This window comes from Oncorhynchus mykiss, chromosome 3 (assembly GCF_057628025.1).
Source record: "Oncorhynchus mykiss isolate SJ-2025 chromosome 3, ASM5762802v1, whole genome shotgun sequence".
In the NCBI taxonomy this organism is placed as follows: Eukaryota; Metazoa; Chordata; class Actinopteri; order Salmoniformes; family Salmonidae; genus Oncorhynchus; species Oncorhynchus mykiss.
This window is the reverse complement of record NC_143024.1, coordinates 44,909,810-44,932,500: the sequence shown is the minus strand read 5'-3', so window position 1 is coordinate 44,932,500 and position 22,691 is coordinate 44,909,810. Positions and strand designations below refer to the sequence as shown.

General features: G+C 44.5%; 1 protein-coding gene across 6 annotated transcripts in view; it reads right to left on the bottom strand.

Moving 5' to 3' along the window:
• snap91a (synaptosome associated protein 91a) overlaps positions 1 to 22,379 on the bottom strand; it is a 56,875-nt gene extending 34,496 nt beyond the window's left edge. For 4 of the 6 annotated variants that reach the window (XM_021596324.3, XM_090229342.1, XM_036973910.2 and 1 more), the window contains exon 1: positions 2,886 to 3,137. In XM_021596324.3, the coding sequence (XP_021451999.2) occupies positions 2,886 to 3,018 (133 nt within the window). In that variant the 5' untranslated portion in view covers positions 3,019 to 3,137. Of the gene's footprint in view, positions 1 to 2,885; positions 3,138 to 21,397; positions 21,628 to 22,059 lie in introns of those variants that run through there. The other 2 variants (XM_036973907.2, XM_036973908.2) reach the window with 2 other exon arrangements.
• Positions 22,380 to 22,691: the final 312 nt, after the last annotated feature.

Sequence of the window (22,691 nt, the reverse complement as noted above, 5' to 3'; positions counted from 1 at the left end):
GAAGGTCAGAGTTCGGTCACCGACATGTTACAGTACGATGTCTCCTTCAACCTTTTAGCATCATGCTATCATCATTATGGGGTGGCAGGTAGCCTGGCGGTTACAGCGTTGGGCCAGTAAGCGAAAGGTTTGCTGGATCGAATCCCTGAGCTGACAAGGTACAAATCTGTCGTTCTGCCCCTAAACAAGGCACTGTTCCCTGGTAGGCCGTCAATGTAAATAAGAATTTGTTCTTAACGGACTTGCCTAGTTGAATAAAGGTCACACAAGGGCTGATTGGTGTGGATGTCCCCTCCAGTGAGGTTACGCATAATTACGCATAATGTCTGGGGCAATTTTGGGGGCTAACCAATGGCGACTTCAACTCAACTCCTCGCAGAGACCCAAGCCAGTGTGGCTGATTGTGGTTCAAAGCCGAGTCTCCCGGGTGCCTCAAATCTGTGTTACGCTGCTGAGCCTAGGCATTCACCAAACTAGCATAAATGAAGACCCACAACGTGCAGGTTGGATAGGATAAAGTTGAATGACAAACAGATAGGATCCCCCAGGCATCATTACACGGATAATAAATCCAGCACCGTTAATTACCTGACCTTTGTTCTAATCATTGCAGCTAATCTCCGTGCCTTGTTAGACCAATCCTGCTGCTTCCTCTGGATGATCTGGGCACAGGAAGTAACACGCGCTGTTCCCAGAGCGACATATCAGAGCACGACAAGTCCAGAGATAGACTATGTGGAAGTCTGTTTCTTCTCACATAGACATCCACTATGGTCAGAGGGATCCACATAACAGCCAGAGCAGTCACAATAATACATTCACAGAGATGCATCAACATGGGAGAGGGAGTGAGGGAAATAGAGAGGGAGTGAGGGAAATAGAGAGGGAGTGGGGGAAATAGAGAGGGAGTGAGGGAAATAGAGAGGGAGAGCGAGGAAGGTAGAAAGAGATCATTTAAATAACATTTAGAGAGAGAGAGAGTGAGAACGGGGGAGAGGAAGAAAAGAGAAAGAGCAGGGAGAGAGAGCATAGAGATAGAGAGTGAATGGAGATGGAGAGAGAGAGGAGGAAGAGAGCGTAGAGAGAGAGAAAGGGTGGATTAGAGGTGAGGAGAAACGTGACTCAGGGCTGAGCTATTCGGATTGGGATGCTGAGCTGCGGGAACCCCAGCACACTGTACCCCTCTCTCCATTATTCATACTGAGAGAGATGAGAGAGAGATATATTGTGTGTGTGTGTGTGTGTGTGTTTCACGAATAACCCCTGTTCACAAAGTCCCATGCATGAAGCTTAGACCCACAAGGGATGTACAGTAGCTACTCACACTATACAAATACCAACACATGAGTATGCACACAGAGTCATGCATGCACGTAGACAATGTTGTCATAGCAGCAGCACCGTTGGTAACGGCAGTAACACTGCCCGAGTTATTAGGGACTACTTGCATGTGGTGTACTTGCATGAGACAGACAGGGTGAATCACCACCCTGTGACACTACTGGAGCCAACACATGAAGGAGGAGGGATTCTAAAGATTCCTGTCGTGGATCAAGTATAATTGCCTAGTTGAAATAGCCTAGTCATATTGACATAAGGAGGAACAGACAAGGTGACAAGAGTGTTAGTGAAAATTTGCACAGAAAGACAGTGTTAGCCCACTGAGCTAAAACGTATGCGTGTTTTCAGGATTGATTTAAGGCAAGGTTATTCATCGCACAAGCATAGGGACATGTGTCTCCACCACTAAGCATACACAAACACAGTACACATACTACACACTGCTCTATTTATAAAGCCCCGCCACCTGAGGCGTCATCGTGCAGCAGAGCGAGCAGAAGAGGAACATCACGGGTCTGACATAATCTCATCCTCTTGTTGTACTGGAAACAAAGGCAGGAAGGGGGAGGAGTAGGCAGGGAAACCTGTCAGCGTCAAGGATACTACTACTCTACCTAAAATGCATCCATCGCTTACACCGGGGCTCAGTACGTCAGTCAATTAGCCACGACGTTGACGGGGACATTGCACACACACTCTGCTGTTATCATGCATGACAAGACAGAGAACGTCCAACCCCCACACAGTATCATCATCACACAGCCATACCGCTGCTCACGTTGTGCTTTCATCACTTATTCATCTCGGAAGCAGGTGTAGTGGTACAATGTGACTGGAACTTACGTTGAGGTTGCTTACTCTAAGCACGGGTTCAGACCAAGGCTAAACACAGACATGGCGCTTGCTACTGATCCAATGAGCTCTCATTGGCACAGCTTTTACTGCAGAGCCATGTGTGTGTGTGTGTGTGTGTGTGTGTGTGTGTGTGTGTGTGTGTGTGTGTGTGTGTGTGTGTGTGTGTGTGTGTGTGTGTGTGTGTGTGTGTGTGTGTGTGTGCGTGCGTGCGTGCGTGCGTGCGCGATCTATTGACCGATATCATGTCGTTGATATCATGTCAGTGAAAACCACACCACAACACCCTGCCATACGTCCAAACTGAATCGAACATGCCCATTTCATTCATCAATAGCTGAAAGTGATACTGGTGCCACAGGACACAAAAGGGACACACAAAGTCACACGGGCGCACACACACACACACACACACACACACATACATACATACATACATACATACATACTGTACATAGGCACACATGCATGTGCACACTCACTCACACAGTCTTTTTTTATAAACGGGTTTAGAGTACAAATGGGGATGAGCCAATACTGTTTCCTTGGCAACTAGAAATCTCTCATATTTTTGCCTGGCATCAAGGTTGCAGTAAAATACCTTTGCAGAACGTGTTACAGGTATATATTTTCACTGCAACAGTTGTAGACATAACATAGTAATGCCAGACTACACAGAAACACAAGTTTACCTGATTTTTCATGTCCCAATCTACCCCATTTCATATAACAGTGCATGACAAAGTGTATCACCAAAGGTATAAAATGCAATCCAATGGACAATACAAATGGATTCGAAAAAATAATGATTTCAATATATGCCATGCCCTCTCTTCAGTATGTCCATATTGATTGGAGTCAGATACACCGGAAAATCAAACCATTTAACCGAAGCATGTAAAAGGTCCTGTCTCCGGGAGTGGTCTAGTATCTGTTAGAGGCATGCACAGTAAGATCATGTTCCACTGCACATGAATGGACCATGAAAGGCCCATGTTATTTATAGACCTCTTCCCCGAGCAGAACAGGTCAAATTACCCAGAAACCCCCCCTGGCCAGCCGATTGCAAGCATATCAGCCAAGAGAGAACCAGCGTAATCCAGAGCAGACAACGAGAGGACAGGGACATTGGGGAAAGAGAGACACACATTTGAGGAATACATCTGTCACTGTCACTTCCAGAGCACTCTGATTTTAATCCCTTGTGTGTACCACTGTGAATCACGTACATTATCCCATTCTGTACATCCTACTATCCGACACCTACCCTACCACCCTCACTCCCTAAGCACCATAGTGACCATACATTCAGCCTACCACCTCTCCCTAAGCATCCGACACTCTGCCTACTCCCACTTCCTACATGTCCTACTATCCCTTCACTCCCGATGGGTCTAAATCCTCTCCTCCTCCCCCTTCACCATCCCCATGGGGCTGCCCTGCCCCGGGTTCCCTCCTCCTCCCCCTTCACCATCCCCATGGGGCTGCCCTGCCTGGGTTCCCTCCTCCTCCCCCTTCACCATCCCCATGGGGCTGCCCTGCCTGGGTTCCCTCCTCCTCCCCCTTCACCATCCCCATGGGGCTGCCCTGCCTGGGTTCCCTCCTCCTCCCCATTCACCATCCCCATGGGGCTGCCCTGCCTGGGTTCCCTCCTCCTCCCCATTCACCATCCCCATGGGGCTGCCCTGCCCTGGGTTCCCTCCCCTCCCCCTTCACCATCCCCATGGGGCTGCCCTGCCCCAGGTTCCCTCCCCCTCCCCCTTCACCATCCCCATGAGGCTGCCCTGCCCCGGGTTCCCTCCTCCTCCCCCTTCACCATCCCCATGGGGCTGCCCTGCCCCGGGTTCCCTCCTCCTCCCCCTTCACCATCCCCATGGGGCTGCCCTGCCTGGGTTCCGTCCTCCTCCCCCTTCACCATCCCCATGGGGCTGCCCTGCCTGGGTTCCCTCCTCCTCCCCCTTCACCATCCCCATGGGGCTGCCCTGCCTGGGTTCCCTCCTCCTCCCCATTCACCATCCCCATGGGGCTGCCCTGCCTGGGTTCCCTCCTCCTCCCCATTCACCATCCCCATGGGGCTGCCCTGCCCCGGGTTCCCTCCCCTCCCCCTTCACCATCCCCATGGGGCTGCCCTGCCCCAGGTTCCCTCCCCCTCCCCCTTCACCATCCCCATGAGGCTGCCCTGCCCCGGGTTCCCTCCTCCTCCCCCTTCACCATCCCCATGGGGCTGCCCTGCCCCGGGTTCCCTCCTCCTCCCCCTTCACCATCCCCATGGGGCTGCCCTGTCCCGGGTTCCCTCCTCCTCCCCCTTCACCATCTCCATGGGGCTGCCCTGCCCCGGTTTCCCTCCTCCTCCCCCTTCACCATCCCCATGGGGCTGCCCTGCCCCAGGTTCCCTCCCCCTCCCCCTTCACCATCCCCATGAGGCTGCCCTGCCCCGGGTTCCCTCCTCCTCCCCCTTCACCATCCCCATGGGGCTGCCCTGCCCCGGGTTCCCTCCTCCTCCCCCTTCACCATCCCCATGGGGCTGCCCTGTCCCGGGTTCCCTCCTCCTCCCCCTTCACCATCTCCATGGGGCTGCCCTGCCCCGGTTTCCCTCCTCCTCCCCCTTCACCATCCCCATGGGGCTGCCCTGCCCCGGGTTCCCTCCCGGGTGCTTGTAGCAGTGCCCCTGGGAGCAAAGCGGTGAGGCTCCAGGGTGAATAAACAGGAAACACAAGCGTCCCTAAATTATTGTAGCTCAGTGGGCTTGCACAGTGTTTAGCTCAGCAGACTAATAGTCTTTAGCTCAGCAGGCTAAAAGTCTTGTGGCCTGGGTTTGAGCGCTGGTCAGTCACAGAAGCAGCAAAACATCTATTCGTCATAGGCCTGCTGGTCGATATCTGTGCTAGAGCAGTAGGTCATGTTTCAATGGGATTTCAGAATGTCTGAGAATACGTATATGTGACCAGTCTAAGCCTAAACTAACCACAGAGCTCCTGGAGCATTGCTATGAGCTACACCCCAGACGTAACCGAAAGTTTGCTGGATCCAATCTCTGATCTGAGAAGGTCCAAATCTGTCCTTCCCACTGTTCCCCTGGCGCCGATGACGTGGATGTCAATTAAGGAAGTCACCCACACCTCTGATTCAGAGGGGTTGGGTTAAATGCAGAATACATATTTCAGTTGAATGCATTCAGTTGTACAACTGACTAGGTATCCCCTTTCCCTTCCATAACAGGACTTAATATCCATAAAACCAGGTCAATAGCACTACCAGTGTTAGTATTTTTTATTTTAACTAGGCAAGTTAGTTAAGATTTTTATTTTATTTACAATGATGGCCTACCCAAACAACGCTGGGCCAATTGTGCACCGCCCTATGGGACTCTCAATCACAGCCTGTTTTGATACAGCCTAGAATTGAACCAGGGTCTGTAGTGACACACCACCCATGGCGCAGCTGTAGATGCAGCACAATAGTTTGAATAAAGGGAGCATGTTATTTTACCACAGTATTAACGGTCTCAATTTTATATTCCTCTTTCTCTCTCTATCCTTCTTCTATCCCTCTTCTCACTGCAGCACACTACTAGCACTGCATAATCTCACTGTTCTCCACTGGGAGAAAATGAATAGGGGTGGGGTAAGGATGAGGGGAGAGAGAGCCTAACAAGCAGCAAGGAAAAGATGGAGAAAAATGGAAAGTGCACAAGGAAGTTGGGGGGGCGTAGCTGCACCACTTAGCACTACCTCTCCCTCTTATTTATTCTTACTATACTAACACTCCATACATCTCACAAAGTGAGCTTGCTCAATCTAGGGGAGCAACATAGTACATAAATACAGCTCCTTTACTCATACAGTGGCAAGAAAAATAATGTGAACCCTTTGGAACTACCTGGATTTCTGCATTAATTGGTCCTAAAATTTGATATGATCTTCATCTAAGTCACAACAACAGACAAGCACAGTGTGCTTAAACTAATAACACACAAAATATTGTATTTTTCTCATCTACATGGAATACATCATTTAAACATTTGTGTAGGTTGGAAAAAGTATGTGAACCCCTAGGCTAATGACTTCTCCAAAGCTAATTGGAGTCAGGAGTCAGCTAACCTGGAGTCCAATCAATGAGATGAGATTGGATATGTTGGTTAGAGTTGCCCTGCCCTGTAAAAAACATGGACACAATTTGAGTTTGTGATTTACAAGAGGCATTGCCTGATGTGAACCATGCCTTGAACAAAAGAGATCTCAGAAGACCTAAGATTAAGAATTGTTGACTTGCATAAAGCTGGAAAGGGTTACAAAAGCATCTCTAAAAGCCTTGATGTTCATCAGTCCATGGTAAGACAAATTGTCTATAAATGGAGAAAGTTTAGCACTGTTGCTACTCTCCCTAGGAGTGGCCGTCCTGCAAAGAAGACTGCAAGAGCACAGCGCAGAAGGCCCAATGAGGTTAAAAATAATCCTAGATTGTAAGCTAAAGACTTACATAAATCTATAGAACATAATACCATCTCTTTTGATGAGTCCACGATACATAAAACACTAAACAAGAATGGTGTTCATGGGAGGACACCACGGAAGAAGCCACTGCTGTCCAAAAAAAACATTGCTGCACGTCTGAAGTTCGCAAAAGAGCTCCTGGATGTTCCACAGTGCTACTGGCAAAATATTCTGTGGACAGATTAAACTAAAATTGAGTTGTTTGGAAGGAACACACAACACTAGGTGTGGGGAAAAAAAATGCACAGCACACCAACATCAAAACCTCATCCCAACTGTAAAGTATGGTGGAGGGAGCATCACGGTTTGGGCCTGCTTTGCTGCATGCTATCATCGACGTAAAAATGAATTCCCAAGCTCATCAAGACATTTTACAGGAGAATGTAAGGCTATCTGTCCGCCAATTGAAGCTCAACAGGAGTTGGGTGATGCAACAAGACAACGACCCAAAACACAGAAGTAAATCAACAACAATACACCTTCTGGAGTGGCCCAGTCAGAGTCCTGACCTCAACCCGATTGAGATGCTGTGTCATGACCTCAAGAGAGCGGTTCACACCAGACATCCCAAGAATATTGAAGAATAACTGAAACAGTTTTGTAAAGACGAATGGTCCAAAATGTATCCTGACCGTGCAGGTCTGATCCACAACTACGGTTGAGATTATTGCTGCCAAAGGAGCAGCTATTAAATCAGGGTTCACATACTTTTCCCACCCTGCACTGTGAATGTTTACACGGTGTGTTCAATAAAGACATGACAACATATAACTGTTTGTGTGTTATTAGTTTAAGCAGACTGCGTTTGTCTATTGTTGGAACTTAGATGATGATCAGATCAAATGTTACGACCAATTTATGCAGTAATCCAGGTAATTCCAAAGGGTTCACATATTTTTTTCTTGCCACTGTAACTACAGTCAGGGGAGTTTTTCCTGGTTGGTTCACATAGTCAGGAAAAACTCAGGGCCCTACACATGACCTAGATTGTACTGAATAAGGGACAGGGAGGACCTGATCCCCCCCCCCCCCGAACACACTGTTCATGGAGTATGTGACCTGTTTCAAGAAGATAGGTGTATGGCTGGGGTGGCAGGTAGCCTAGTGGTTAGAGTGTGGGGCCAATAACTGAAAGGTTGCTGGATCGAATCCCGAGATGACAAGGTAAAAATCTGTCATTCTGAACAGGGCAGTTAACCCACTGTTCACTGGTAGGCTGTCATTATAAATATGAATTTGTTGTTAACTGACTGACTTCCCTAGTTAAATAAAAATGTTTGCATGTCACTACTTCACAGGAGAGATACTTGGAAAACAATGTTTTATCAATATGGAATATTTGAACTTTCATGTGCCTTAATACCAAACTTGTATGCCATCTGTAAATATGAATAAAATTGTTAAATAACGATCCTAGTTAGTTTAGACATGGGAAAAATACAGGAACCTTCCCGCTAGCCATGATTGTCTGAGATAATGGATGGGCTGGAAATGCCGAGAGATGAGTTCGGATTGGTTTGCCATGTAGCATGCTTCTTTCTATAACATGAGCTGCTCAGTATGTGTAAATAACACTTTCTACTACGCCTTTATTTGAAAGACATCATGAAGAACTGCTAAAGTGTTGCTACTGCTCTCAACATAGCTGCCCTGAATTTAACAGGCGCTATCGACAAAGATCAGTGGGAAAAACGTTATGATGGACTACTTTCTGGAGGACGATCGTGCCATGCTGGCACTCTCTGACTCTGAAAATGAATCAGACGATGAGGAAATCCCTGATTTATGTAAAAACATTTTCATTGAACCAAACATTGTCGAGTCTTCTGATGACAGTGATGGGGAAGAAACGGTGATCACCGGTGTTGCTGTCACGGAAGACGTTGACCGTGTTTTGAAATCAGTGGAATGCCCGGTGGAAGCAGAAAGATAATTGAAAATGCAGAGTGAGTCGAACAGATAACACAGAAGGCTGTTGTATAAAACACGTCTCTGGATAACATATTCAAACTAAGGGCAACCATGGCAGAGAGGGGGAAGCACTCGTCCATGTATACGGACGGGTAAGAGCCTAGCTACATTTTCAGATATTATCGTTTTCATTGCAAGTTAAAGCGTACAGTTAGTTAGCTACGTTATGTGTATGATCTGTGTAGTAATATTAATCATCTCTCAGAAAGCCATTTGCATGGCTAGTTATGGCCTAATTGGTTAGGTAGTTGGTTAGCTTTAGCTACCTGCAGATTCATGCATGGTGCATGGGATTATGGTTCATTGTTTAGCTAGCTAGCTACATGTCTAAACAAAAGACTCCCCTATACAAGTAACCATTTCACTGTACCGTTTAGATCTTTTGCATCCTCTGCATGTGAAAATGAACTTGATTTTATTTGATCTAGTACATGTTAACCAGAGATGGTAATGTGAAGAACAACATGACCTGCACCAAAGTTAGATTAGGATATTGGCCAAGGACTAGATCAAGTGTATTTGTACTACTACTTTTTGCTACTACTTTTAGTCTTGAAATATTTGGTTGTTTACTACACTACCTTATTCACTCTGTTTAGCACATGGCCTCATATATGAATCCTTAAAGAGATGGGTGGGGCTAAGGTTTAAGATGGCGTGAACAATGCTGAATGGGTGTAGACAAAGAAGAGCTCTCCAGTAGGTGTACCAAAACATTTAAGGTCCATTTTCTCAATAGTGGCATTACAAGTTCATTCACTTTCAAAGCAGAATAACTTTTCCATTGTTCCTCAACTGCAGTGTATGATATACCATCTTCTATTTCTGACTCTCTAATTTTATTAAATGTAACAATGTACTACATAAAACCTGTTAATTGGAATGACTGTTGATTTAGATTTAGGCAGTGCAGGTGATAATTAACAGTGCTGGTGATAATTAACATCATACACACACACACACACAAACACACAGATTGGTATTCTGCTACAAATGACTGTCGGATGTCATGATAGAAGATATAATCATTAATATTGACTGCGTGTGTGTGTGTTGTTGACTGCGTGTGTGTGTTGTTGGTGTGTGTACGTGTGTGCGTGTGTGTCCATAACCCTGCTCTTGACTCATGTACACTCCTCAAACAGCTGTTGTAGCAGGGTGTCATGCCCTGGCCATAGAGAGGCTTTTTATTCTCTATTTTGGTTAGGCCAGGGTGTAACTAGGGTGGGCATTCTATGTCCTTTTTTCTATGTTTTGTATGTCTTGGCCTGGTATGGTTCTCAGTCAGGGACAGCTGACTATCGTTGTCTCTGATTGAGAACCATACTTAGGTACCCTTTTCCCCCACCTGTTTTGTGGGAAGTTAACTTTGTAGTTGTTCGGGGCACATAGCCCAAAGCTTCACGGTTTGTTTTTTTGTTCTTCGTTTTGTCAGCGTCATTTTTAAATAAAGTTCAAATGTACGCTTACCATGCTGCACCTTGGTCCAGTCCTTCAGCCAGCCGTGACACAGGGCAAGAGGATAGAAGCCATATTGTTAAAACTGCATTGCATAAAGATGGTGGTTCTTCTGAGCAGCAGGGTGGGAGGTCTCCTCCTTCTGAACCATCTAATTTGGCAGTAATCCAAATCCTGCCAGTGCACTACCTCCCTCTGGGCTCAGGCTAAGGCTGTCCTTCTCATCCTCTTACTAGAGCCGTAACCTTTGAAGTCAGCATGAAAACCATCCGTTTTTCTGACCATAGGGACCAAAAAACATGGTAGAAGCTAAAATTCCAACATGGCCGCAAATAAACAAGTTGATCTGAGAGTCACGAAGAGGTTCAAAGTTGCCCAAGACTTGTGCCCAGGCAACTGGGGGCCATTGTAACATCTGCTTCCAACTCACACTCTCAAACACGTAGATCCCCTGAACACATCTCACTCTCCAGCCCACTGTCCAGCTCACACTCTGAAACACGTAGATCCCCTGAACGCAGCTCACTCTCCAGCCCACTGTCCAGCTCACACTCTGAAACACGTAGATCCCTTGAACGCAGCTCACTCTCCAGCCCACTGTCCAGGTCACACTCTCAAACACGTAGATCCCCTGAACGCAGCTCACTCTCCAGATCCCAATCACTGGAATTCTGATCAGGTATGACATTATCCACACACTATTTATTTCAGTTCTTTGCACCCCATCGTTGTGAGGTATTGTTTGTTTTGTGACACACTTCTAGCCGGAGCTCTGTTTTTCCCGTGATTTAATCCTCTCATGTATGATAGTTTTTGCCTGCCACACTAACAACGCATTTTGCCTATTCCCTACCTGTACTGTTGCCTTTTTGGACCCCCTGTGTATGACCTTCTGCCTGCCCCTGGACCCAGCTACTTGCCTCCTCCTGTGGTCCTTTACCAAGAAACACCTGCTGCGCCCTGCGCTTGAAACCAGCTCTCTGTCTCCCAAAGTGTTCATTACAACCATGAGTGGCATAGAGACACACAGCTGGGCTTCTTAATCCATAGCGTCCCCATACAGTTGTGTTCTCTATCTCCTTCCACACAATGAGAACTTGGCAGGAGAACGTACTTGGCATTCATTCACACACAAGCAGTGCAACTGCTGTAAGATTGCTGGAGCCTGCACTGAAGACACAAGCAGGCCCTGTCGAGCCACCATCAAGAGTGTGGAAAGGTGCTAAGGCACCTCCTTGCTGTTCAGCTGTAATGATCACAGTTCTAAAATAAGTGACACATGGATCTTTCACACAGGTGTGTCTCCAATCCCCTGCTAAGATGATAGCTGACCTGACATCCCACTCTTTTCAAGGCGTTCAGCTGTGGTGTGAAGCTGGTTACAAGGGCGTCTACACCATCTTCTAGGTGTGAAGGTGGGCTCTGAGGAATCCTGACAGACGGACCATTACAGGTCTACTGTGTTGTCTGGCAGGAGGAGGACTCATTTCTGTTCAGAGTCACGTTCTCAAGAGAGAAAACGTTTTGAAATAGGGAGATTTTAAATGCAAAATGTTGCTTTCCATTAGAAAATGTTTTGCTACGGAGTACCCTACTGAACACGACCCAGGTGACCTAGTTCAGCTACTACACTGGTGTCCTATTACACTACTACTGTATTATGTGTAGTGAAAGCCCTTGTCCAGTGAGGGTTGGACACCTGAGAGGGGTTGGAGGCTCTCTCTCTCTCTCTCTCTCTCTCCTTACTGCAGCACACTACTAGCACTGCATCATTTCACTCTCTACTGGGAGAGAATGAATAGGGGCGGGGTAAGGAGGATGGGGAGAGAGAGCCTCTCTCCCTCTCTCTCTCTCTCTCTCTCTCGCTTATGGGTCAGCATGGAAAGCTCACAGGCCTGGTGCTTGACATATCACACTCACGAAATCACCATGGATGCACAGTCTTCAAATGAAAAAGACCTGCGAGACCTTTCAGATTTTTAGATGGCACCACTCTATATCCAGACAAGCTAGTCCTTCATCACAAGATAACACATAGGATTGGGAAAGGCCTTAACGTTAAGTGTGCTTTGGTGTACATCAATCAGGCAAGAACATATTCTGAATGAATATCAATTTCCAGTCCTCCTCTAGCCGATGGGGAAGCCTTGATGAACAAGACTTGGAAGGACGTCATCGCAACTAGTTAGAAATAAACAATAAAACAGTAGGATTCCCATTTTGCTCAAGAGTTGAAATGAAAGAGTTAAAAGAACATTCACCATTCATTTGAGACTAACTCATGTTGTTCTGTAAAAATCCTGCTTCTTGTCTACTTCCTTTTTCTTCTCTCAATTAATTGAGTTCTGAGTGGAAAATCTGCTGGATGCGAAAGTTATTAAATGCATAATGTTGTTAGATCTTGTGAGGGGTTCAGATCACAGACCTGCAATAATATATTTTTTTTAAGTACGTATATACAATTTTTTTTAAACAATTAAAAAATATATATATATTATTTGTCTTGTCTGTCCCATCTCCCCGCCCCTCCCCCTTTTAGTACGTGCCTCCCATTCCTATTCCCGACTCCCGACTCCCTCCCCCTACCCTCTCCCCCCATGAGCTCATGTTGGGGACATATCTATGCACAAAACAAAACATCATGGGTAACTCATCTTATGTTTCCAAAAGAATTGTGGGACCAAGGCACACATGAATAGAATCAGCCTGCATGCATCGATACTCTATACCGACATTCAAAATACAATTGATAAATTCAAACAATTCTACATTTTCGACTACTCTATTGAATGTATCTAATGTTGTTTCCTTGGCACTGTTCACACGAGCTATGGAGAGCTATAGGGAAAGAACGTCAAGGACGTTTTGTAGCCATTGCGTTATGTGGAGGCTTGCGTCTGGTCACTAACGTTCTTCTTGCCGCAGTCAGTCCAGACAAACATTCTCGTTTCCGGGGTACTGTGAAAGTCAATGAAGTGTCATCGTTCAACAATAAAATACTGGGGAGATGGGGAAGGATAGCACCAACTATGCTCGACACAGACCTGGCAACCTGTGACTATAAAGTCTTACACTGTGGCAATCCCACATCATGTGCATGTAGGTTCCAAAACTCAGTGAGTGGATGGAATGGTGTTCATAAGTGCGCATAGCGGTTCTTAACCGCAAATGTTTAAAAAAATGACACACCAAATTATACATATGTTTTTAGGTCATGAAAGGATAATAAACCTTCATCATTCCTTATGTCTGAAAATCTATGAATTGTTTGTTCAGACCATTGTTTAAAAATAATAGGTTTCCCTCCCAAAAGTAGGGAGTTATTTCTAAATAGTGGTGTTTGGGTACGCCATTGCACTTCCCAATTACTCATTTTTTCTATTTGTTGCCAGGTCTGTATTGTGTGGGAGATGATTGGTTCTAACTGAGTACAGCAAAACTTAGGAGATAAGGAAGAGAATAGTGTATCTCTCAATGTAAATGGCGACACTATATTTTCCTCAATTTCCAACCAAGGAAGACATTTATCTTGATCAAACCATTTCTTAAGTGGGCGGCGCACTAGAGACAAAGTATATTACTTGAAGTTGGGTAATCCTAGACCCCCAAATCGTTGGATTGCTGGAGTTCAGTCATTTTAATTCTGGGACATTTCCCTTTCCATATAAAATTCAAGACTGAACTTTTAATATTTTCCCAGTACCCTAATGGCGTGGGCAAAGGAAGATTGCCAACAAAGAAATTGAGTCGAGGCAAGACATTCATTTAAACTTTTGAAATTCGACCTGATAAAGTTCATCGTAGATTAAACCATCTGTTGAGATCGGCTGTAATTGCAGCTGGGACTTGTTTGTAGTTCTTCTAAACAATTTGATATAGAGAAGGAAAAATGTCAATGCCTAGGTATTTAAAATGGGTCACAATTGGTATCTTCAATTCTATATTGAGGTTGAACATTGCTTCGTTAAGTGGAAGCAGAGATGATTTAGTGAGGTTAATCTTACAACTTCATATACTGCTGAATTGTCTGAATATACTTAATACATTAGGGAGGGATTGTGATACATGGTCAGTTACAATAACACAGTGCATTTGGAAATATTCAGACACTTTCCCTTTTCCCACATTTTGTTAAATTACAGCCTTATTCTAGAATGGAGTTAATAAATAAAAATCTTCATCAATCTACACACAATACCCCATAATGACAAAGCAAAAACAAGTTGTTAGAATTTTTTTGCAAATGTATTAAATATAAAAACAGAAATACCTTATTTACATAAGTATTCAGACCCTTTGCTATGACACTCAAAATTGAGCTTAGGTGAATCCTGTTTCCATTGATCGTCCTTGAGATGTTTCTACATCTTTATTAGAGTCCACCTGTGGTAAATTCAATTGATTGGACATGATTTGGAAGGGCACACACCTGTCTATATAAGGTTCCACAGTTGACAGTGCATGTCAGAGCAAAAACCAAGCCATGAGGTCAAAGGAATTGTCCATAGAGCTCCGAGACAGGATTGTGTCGAGGCACAGATCTGGGGAAGGGTGAGAAAAATGTCTGCAGCATTTAAGGTCCCCAAGAACACAGTGGCCTCCATCATTCTTAAATGGAAGAAGCTTGGAACCGCCAAGACTCTTCCTAGAGGTGACCGTCCAGCCAAACTGAGAAATCGGGGGAGAAGGGCCTGGGTCAGGTAGGTGACCAAGAACCCGATGGTCACTCTGACACAGCTCCAGACTTCCTCTGTGGAGATGGGAGAACCTTCCAGAAAAACAACCATCTCTGCAGCACTCCACCAATCAGACATTTATGGTAGAGTGGCCAGACGGAAGCCACTCCTCAGTAAAAAGCACATGACTGTCCACTTGGAGATTGCCAAAAGGCACCTAAAGGACTCTCTCTCAGACCATGAGAAACAAGATTCTCTGGTCTGATGAAAGCAATTTTGAACTCTTTGGCCTGAATGCCAAGCATCACGTCTGGAGGAAACCTGGCACTATCCCTACGGTGAAGCATGGTGGTGGCAGCATCATGCTGTGAGGATGTTTTTCAGCGGCAGGAACTGGAAGACTAGTCAGGATTGAGGGAAAGATGAATAGTGCAAAGTACAGAGAGATCCTTGATGAACACCTGCTCCAGAGGGCTCAGGACTTCAGACTCAGGCGAAGGTTCACCTTCCAACGGGACAATGACCCTAAGCACACAGCCAAGACGTCGGGACAAGTCTCTGAACGTCCTTGAGTGGCCCAGCCTGAGCCCGGACTTGAACCCGATCTAACATCTCTGGAGAGATCTGAAAATAGCTGTGCAGCAACGCTCCCCATCCAACCTGACAGAGTTTGAGAGGATTTGCAGAGAAGAATGGGAGAAACTCCCCAAATACAGATGCGCCAAGCTTGTAGGGCCATACCCAAGAAGACTCAAGGCTGTAATCGCTGCCACCAAAGTACTGAGTAAAGGGTCTGAATACTTATGTAAATGTAATATTTATATAAAAAAATGTAAACCCTGTTTTTGCTTTGTCATTATGAGGTATTGTGTGTAGATTGATGAGGAAAAAATACAATTTATTCCATTTTAGGATAAGGCTGTAATGTAACAAAATGTCAAAAAAGTCAAGGGTTCTGAGTACTTTCCAAATGTATGTCATCTGCATATAATGAGATTTGGTGGTCCGTGTCCTCAACTGATATTTGCTCTATATCTTGGGATTGACATATCTTTTTAGCTAAAGGCTCCAGTAATAGGGCAAATAGGAGGCTGGACGCTGGACAGCGTTGACGAGTTTCCCATTTGATGGCGAACTGTGCGGAGCATTTATTGCTCATCAAGAACATCGCAAAGGGGTTACGATACATAGTCATAAATATTTAGCCAAATACCATTCTTTTCACAGACTACCAGAGACGGTCAAAGGCCTTCTCCGCATCAATTCGCATGACCGCACAGGGGGATGGTATATTAGGAGCCATGTGCATTATCCATAGGAGACGTCTCCGATCGTTTGACGCCAGTCTATGTTTGAAAAAACCTGTTCGATCAGGATTAACTAGGTTGGGAAAATGGTTTTAAGACGTTTGGCTAGAACCTTTGCGTACAATTTCATGTCACTGTTAATGGGGGAGAGAGGCCTATGACTTGGATAGAGAGTTGTATCTTTACCGTTTTTTTTTTATGTAACAGAGAGATAATTGCAGTATTAACATCACTAGTGAAAGGCCCAGTTGAATAGATGTTTGTACCATTTCTGATAATATCGAGCCAAGTTCAGACCAAAAGCTTAAATAGAATTCCGGTGGGATGCCATCCCATCCAGGGGATTTGCCTCAGTTCATGTCTTTCGATGCATCGTGCAGTTCATTGAGCATTACACTACTGTAGGTGCATTTAGAGTGTGTGCCATCGAAGGAGAGTTGCGGTAGATTCAAGCCCTCGAAAAAGGGTCTCTTGCTTCCTGCTGTATTTTGTACTTCAGAACTGTGTACTTTTTTCCTAACACATTTTTTTTCAATGTAAATTGATTGACGGTGAATCATGCAAGAGAACTTCTTTCAGTTGCGGATTATGCACATATTGTATATCTACTAGTGAAAAATCAGAAACTATATTTTGCTATGCTATTTTTGCTAAGTGGCTAGTGGTGCAGTACCAGATTTGTTAGATTTATCCATTGTCGGGTTTACGGTTGTATTCATGTCACCACCTAAGACCACATGGAAATCAGATATTCCAGCAACTATTATGTGTAGAGAAACAAAAAAATGAATAATCGTAAGTATTGGGGGCATATGCAGAAACAAAAATATACACAGTACCAGTCAAAAGTTTGGACACAACTACTCATTCAAGGGGTTTTCTTTATTTGACTATTTTCTACATTGAATAATAATAGTGAAGACATCAAAACTATGAAATAACACATGGAATCATGTAGTAACCAAAAAAAGTGTTAAACAATTCTAAATATATTTTAGATTTTAGATTCTTCAAAGTAGCCACCCTTTGCCTTGATGACAGCTTTGCATACTCTTGGCATTCTCTCAACCAGCTTCATGAGGAATGTTTTCCAAAAGTCTTGAAGGAGTTCCCACGTATGCTGAGCACTTGTTGGCTGATTTTCCTTCACTCTGCGGTCCAACTCATCCCAAACCATCTCAATTGGGTTGAGGTCGGGTCATTGTGGAGGCCAGGTCATCTGATGCAGCACTCCATCACTCTCCTTCTTGGTCAAATAAACCATGCACAGCCTGGAGATGTGTTGGGTTATTGTCCTATTGAAAAACAAATGATAACCAGATGTAATGGTGTATCGCTGTGGTAGCCATGCTGGTGAAGTGTGCCTTGAATGCTAAATAAATCACTGACAGTGTCACCAGAAAAGCACCCCCACAACATCACACCTCCTCCCCCATGCTTCATGGTGGGAACCATACATGTGGACATCATCCGTTCACCTACTCTGTGTCTCACAAAGACACAGCAGTTGGAACCATAAATCTCAAATTTGGACTCATCAGACCAAAGGACAGATTTCCACCTGTCAAATGTCAATTGCTCGTGTTTCTTGGCCCAAGCAAGTCACTTCTTCTTATTGGTGTCCTTTAGTAGTGCTTTCTTTGCAGAAATTCGACCATGAAGGCCTGATTCACAGTCTCCTCTGAACAGTTGATGTTGAAATATGTCTGTTACTTGAACTCTGTGAAGCATTTATTTGGGCTGCAATCTAAGGTACTGTTAACTCTAATGAACGTATCCTCTGCAGCGGTAGATAACTCTGGGTCTTCCTTTTCTTGTGGCGGTCCTCATGAGAGCCAGTTTCATCATACTGCTTGATGGTTTTTGGCGACTGGTTTTTGGCGACTGCATTTGAAGAAACATTAAAAGTTCTTGAAATCTTCCGGATTGACTGACCTTCATGTCTTAAAGTAATGATGGACTGTAATTTCCCTTAGCTTTTTTGAGCTGTCCTTGCCATAACATGGACTTGGTCTTTAATAACCAAATAGTGCTATCTTCTGTATACCCCCCTACCTTGTCACAACAAAACTGATTGGCTCAAACGCATTAAGAAGGAAAGAAATTCCACAAATTAACTTTTAACAAGGCACACCTATTAATTAAAATACATCCTAGGTGACTACATCATGAAGCTAGTTGAGCGAATGCCAAGAGTGTGCAAAGCTGTCATCAAGGCAATGCGTGGCTACTTTGAAGAATCTCAAATATAAAATAGATTTTGATTTGTTTAACACTTTTTTGGTTTCTACATGATTCCATATGTGTTATTTCATAGTTTTGATGTCTTCACTTATTATTCTACAATGTAGAAAATAGTCAAAATAGAGAAAACCCCTTGAATGAGTAGGTGTGTCCAAACTTTTGACTGGTACTGTACATTTGCCAGAAAACATTTCTTTCACATAGGCAATCCTCCCTTCTTGACCATTGAAACTTGAGATTACGGCCAAAAACAACCATTACCACTTTTGTTTTATTATTAACAGAAGAAAAGGCAGCCACCTTGAAGTTGTTGTTTTCTATTGTGCTTATATCATCCTTCCTTATATGAGTTTCCTGGAGCATGGCAATATCTACTCCTTTCCTATTCATAATATCAAAACAAATAGTACGCTTTGATTTCTCCTCTTATGCCCTGTAAATTACAAGAAAGCACAGTTAGCTTAACCATTAAACATCTGGAAAATACTTTGTTGCAAATGTAGTAATGAGTCCAATCCCATTTTAAAGTAAATAAAAAGTATAGAATACAGAATTGAATACAGTATGTAAAAAAAACAAAAAAAACTACATTTCCCAAGAGCCCTGCCAGATCGCAACTCATATAAACCACCCCCTTTCCCTCTCCTACCCTCCCACCAAAAAGTGAATATATGTGATTATATTGCATTTGTATTAGACTTATATGTACTATTTCGTGTGTGTGTGTGTGTGTGTGTGTGTGTGTGTGTGTGTGTGTGTGTGTGTGTGTGTGTGTGTGTGTGTGTGTGTGTGTGTGTGTGTGTGTGTGTGTGTGTGTGTGTGTGTGTGTGTGTGTGTGTGTGTGAACCTGTTGTGTATTCACTGGAGAACATTCAAAGCACTCAAAGCACTAAACGAGAGCGACTGGCTATGAAGAGCAGAGGACACTGAGTCAGCACTTTCCGAGATGTCAAAAGATTGCTGACACATCATTGGCCGGGGGTGGACTTTCCAATCGCCCAATCCCATGATTAAGTGGAGTACATAAATATGCTTTACTCCCAGACTCAAGGAGGATGGATTGGGTGGTTAGATTTTTCCTAGTGGGGTTTTGAGTTATGTATTGCCCAGGTCACTCTTGGTTTTCATATTGATGAGAAACTATAGCCTTAGGTTACCTAGCTGGCACAGTATTGGGCTACCATCCAGGCAAGCAGACTCTCTTGGCCTAATTGCCACAGACTGATCACGAATGGTTCTGTATGGAGAAAGCGTGGCAAACAAGCCATCTGCCATCATGGATAATGTCGGCCTGATGCAAATCAGAGGCCTTTGAATGAAATTGATCTGGTGCCTGGGAACCCCTGACAAAGATTCTCTCAGGTACAGTAGGTGTGAATGATCTTTAAAATGCTTACACATATCACATACAGGGGTATACATTTAGTATACAAAGCATTAAGAATACCTGCTTGTTCCATGACATAGACTGGCCAGGTGAATCCAGGTGAAAGCTATATGATCCCTTATTGATGTCACTTGTTTAATCCAATTCAATCAGTGTAGATGAAGGGGAGGAGACCGGTTATAGAATGATTTTGAAGCCTTGCGACAATTGAGACATGGATCGTGTATGTGTGCCATTGAGAGGATGAATGGGCAAGACAAAAGATTTAAGTGCCTTTGAACAGGGCCTTTGAACAGGGCGCACCAGTGTGCTCACTGATGGATTTTTCACCTTCAACAGTTTCCTGTGTGTATCAAGAATGGTCCACCACCCAAAGGACATCCAGCCAACTTGACACAACTGTGGGAAGCATTGGAGTCAACATGGGCCAGGATCCCTGTGGAACGCTTTCAACACCATGTAGAGTCCACGCCCTGACAAATTGAAGCTGTTCTGAGGGCAAAAAGTTGGGGGTACAACAAGGTGTTCCTAATGTTTGGTATACTCAGTGTATATTGGGGATTTCAGACATGTGATAAAATACAACTCTGAAACTAAGAACTAAATTCAAGACATCAGGTTTCCTATGTTACTGTAAGGCAAAACCCGCAAAAAAAAACTCTTATTCTCCTCACCATGAAAAAAAGTGGGGCTTTGATACTAGACACAGCTTCTAACTCGGGGTTAAGGGCTGACAGACAGTGCCACTCCGCCTCCTGTACCTACTCAAACTGGCCTGGTCCCCAGATACAGGTCTGTGTTACTGGTAGTGACCACAGGACCTTTGACCTTTTGCAATATTCATTTAGCAGCACTGGAGCAGGAATCCATTATTCAGACTGAGATAGAGGCCATGATCCAATGCTTTAAAAACACAGCCTTCCTTCCTTCTTTCCTTCCTTCCATTCTTATTTGAGGTAATCCCTGATCTAACGAAAATTGCTAAGTGTAAGCCATGGTTCTATCCCATAGCTTCCACCATTCCAACCATATCAGATCACTTATTTCTCAGATGAGGGTGGAAGGAGGGATGTAGAGAGTAGCAGGGGTAGGAGGCTGGTGGCTCTGTTCTGTTCAATGTCCTGGCTCGGAGTTGACTACTTCTAGTCTAACTGCACAGCAGGTATCACTATTGATCGGTGATGCCTGGCAAGGGGCCTGGATAGTCTGGCTAAAGCAAAACTTGACTTGTTTTAGGTCTACATAATGAAGAAATGTGTTTCACACAAGCAAATAAAGATGGGGAACCATTATTATTGATGTAATAATATTATAATATGGGTATAGGTATCACAGGAGGTTGGTGGCACCTTAATTGAGGAGGACAGACTCATGGTAATGGCTGGAGCAAAATGAGTAGACTAGTATCAAATACATGAAACGCATAGTTTGATGCCATTCCATTTGCTCCATTATGAGCTGTCCTCCCCTTAGCAGCCTCCACTGATAGGTATAATACCATGGGAACTTCCACAGGAACACACACACACAAACACACACACAAACACACACACACACACACACACACACACACACACACACACACACACACACACACACACACACACACAGGCAGGGAACCAGTACTTGTAAGGTGTGTGTAGAGATGGGAGGGGAGGCCATGCTTACATTCCAGGTGTTTTTTCTTGGGTGCTGTCTGCTCATGAGTGGTGGCTTTGCAGACAGCTCTAGCAACCTCCGATCCCGTCAAGCTGTATTGCGCCGCGGCAATGCGGTCCGTCAGCGTCTGTCCCGACATCTTCTCTCCGTGGCGTCCAACCTCACGAATCAAACGTCAAAAATGGTCCCCCCCCAAAGCACAACCAGTCGTCGTATTCCAGGCTGCCCCTAAAAATCCACTGGGGAGGTGGATATTGGAAAAATACTCTCAGCCTAGATATGGGGAAATGCTGTGGGATATTAGGCCCCTATCTGAGATCGGAAATTAAACGACAAGTTGAAAAGGATGCTTGACATGGATAATGGCAAATACAGTTGCGTCGTGCTTTCCTATCGAGTCCAATTTACCGATAGCCTATACCTTACTTGGGCCTGGCCCATGCTATATGAACTCGATTTGATAAATAAGATTGGTCTATAGGTTATCAGAGGTGTAATTTATCCTGAATATGCAATACAACAAGGCAAAGGGAGAGATGAGATCGATTTATTTTTTATGATACCTTCTCGTTGTAATTGTCTATAAACGGGTATTTGTTTTTTGCTATGTTTGATTTGTATACTTCTACATTAGTAATACATGTTTTACAATGAAATATCCGTTCAATTACCTGTAGGCTATTATATTCTAAAGTCCTTACTGTAACGGTTTGGATGGTTGCCTCCTTATACAATGACGGTTCGCTGTGGATGATGCTCGACGGACAAGGCGTCCTTCTCTCTTCCTGCGAAGGACTATAATCCTCGCCAAGGACCCCCGTTATTCAGCCAACTCTTTTGCCTCTCAATTTATGGGCCATTAAATAACAGTGGCGTTCTTTCCCCCCAGTGATCCCACCGTGCACCGCCGACGATGCTTGAAACAGAGGAGGTGGATGGTGGCGTTTCGGTGGACTTGCCTTGTTTGTTTCTTTATTTATTATCTCACTCCTCCCCCTCGTCTGATTCAGATGACACGTCATTTAAGAACCCAGTAGGCTAGTGGCTGCATCCCTATAAGCAGCGGGCAGCGTCCCCATGGCGAGACTAGTTCTTAAAGGGTTAAAGGGGACCACAGAAGCCAACGATGCAACTGATAGGCAGATGCGCACGAGTAATCAAAAGCGGATCTGGCCAGTACATGAGAAGGATGTGGAAAGCTCCCTGACTCAACTGTATTGTGTTACGCTGCTTATTATGCTTTCATATGTAATCCCTGTTGGAAGTCTTCCTTTTCCTCTGGAGTCCCTGACAATAATTGTTT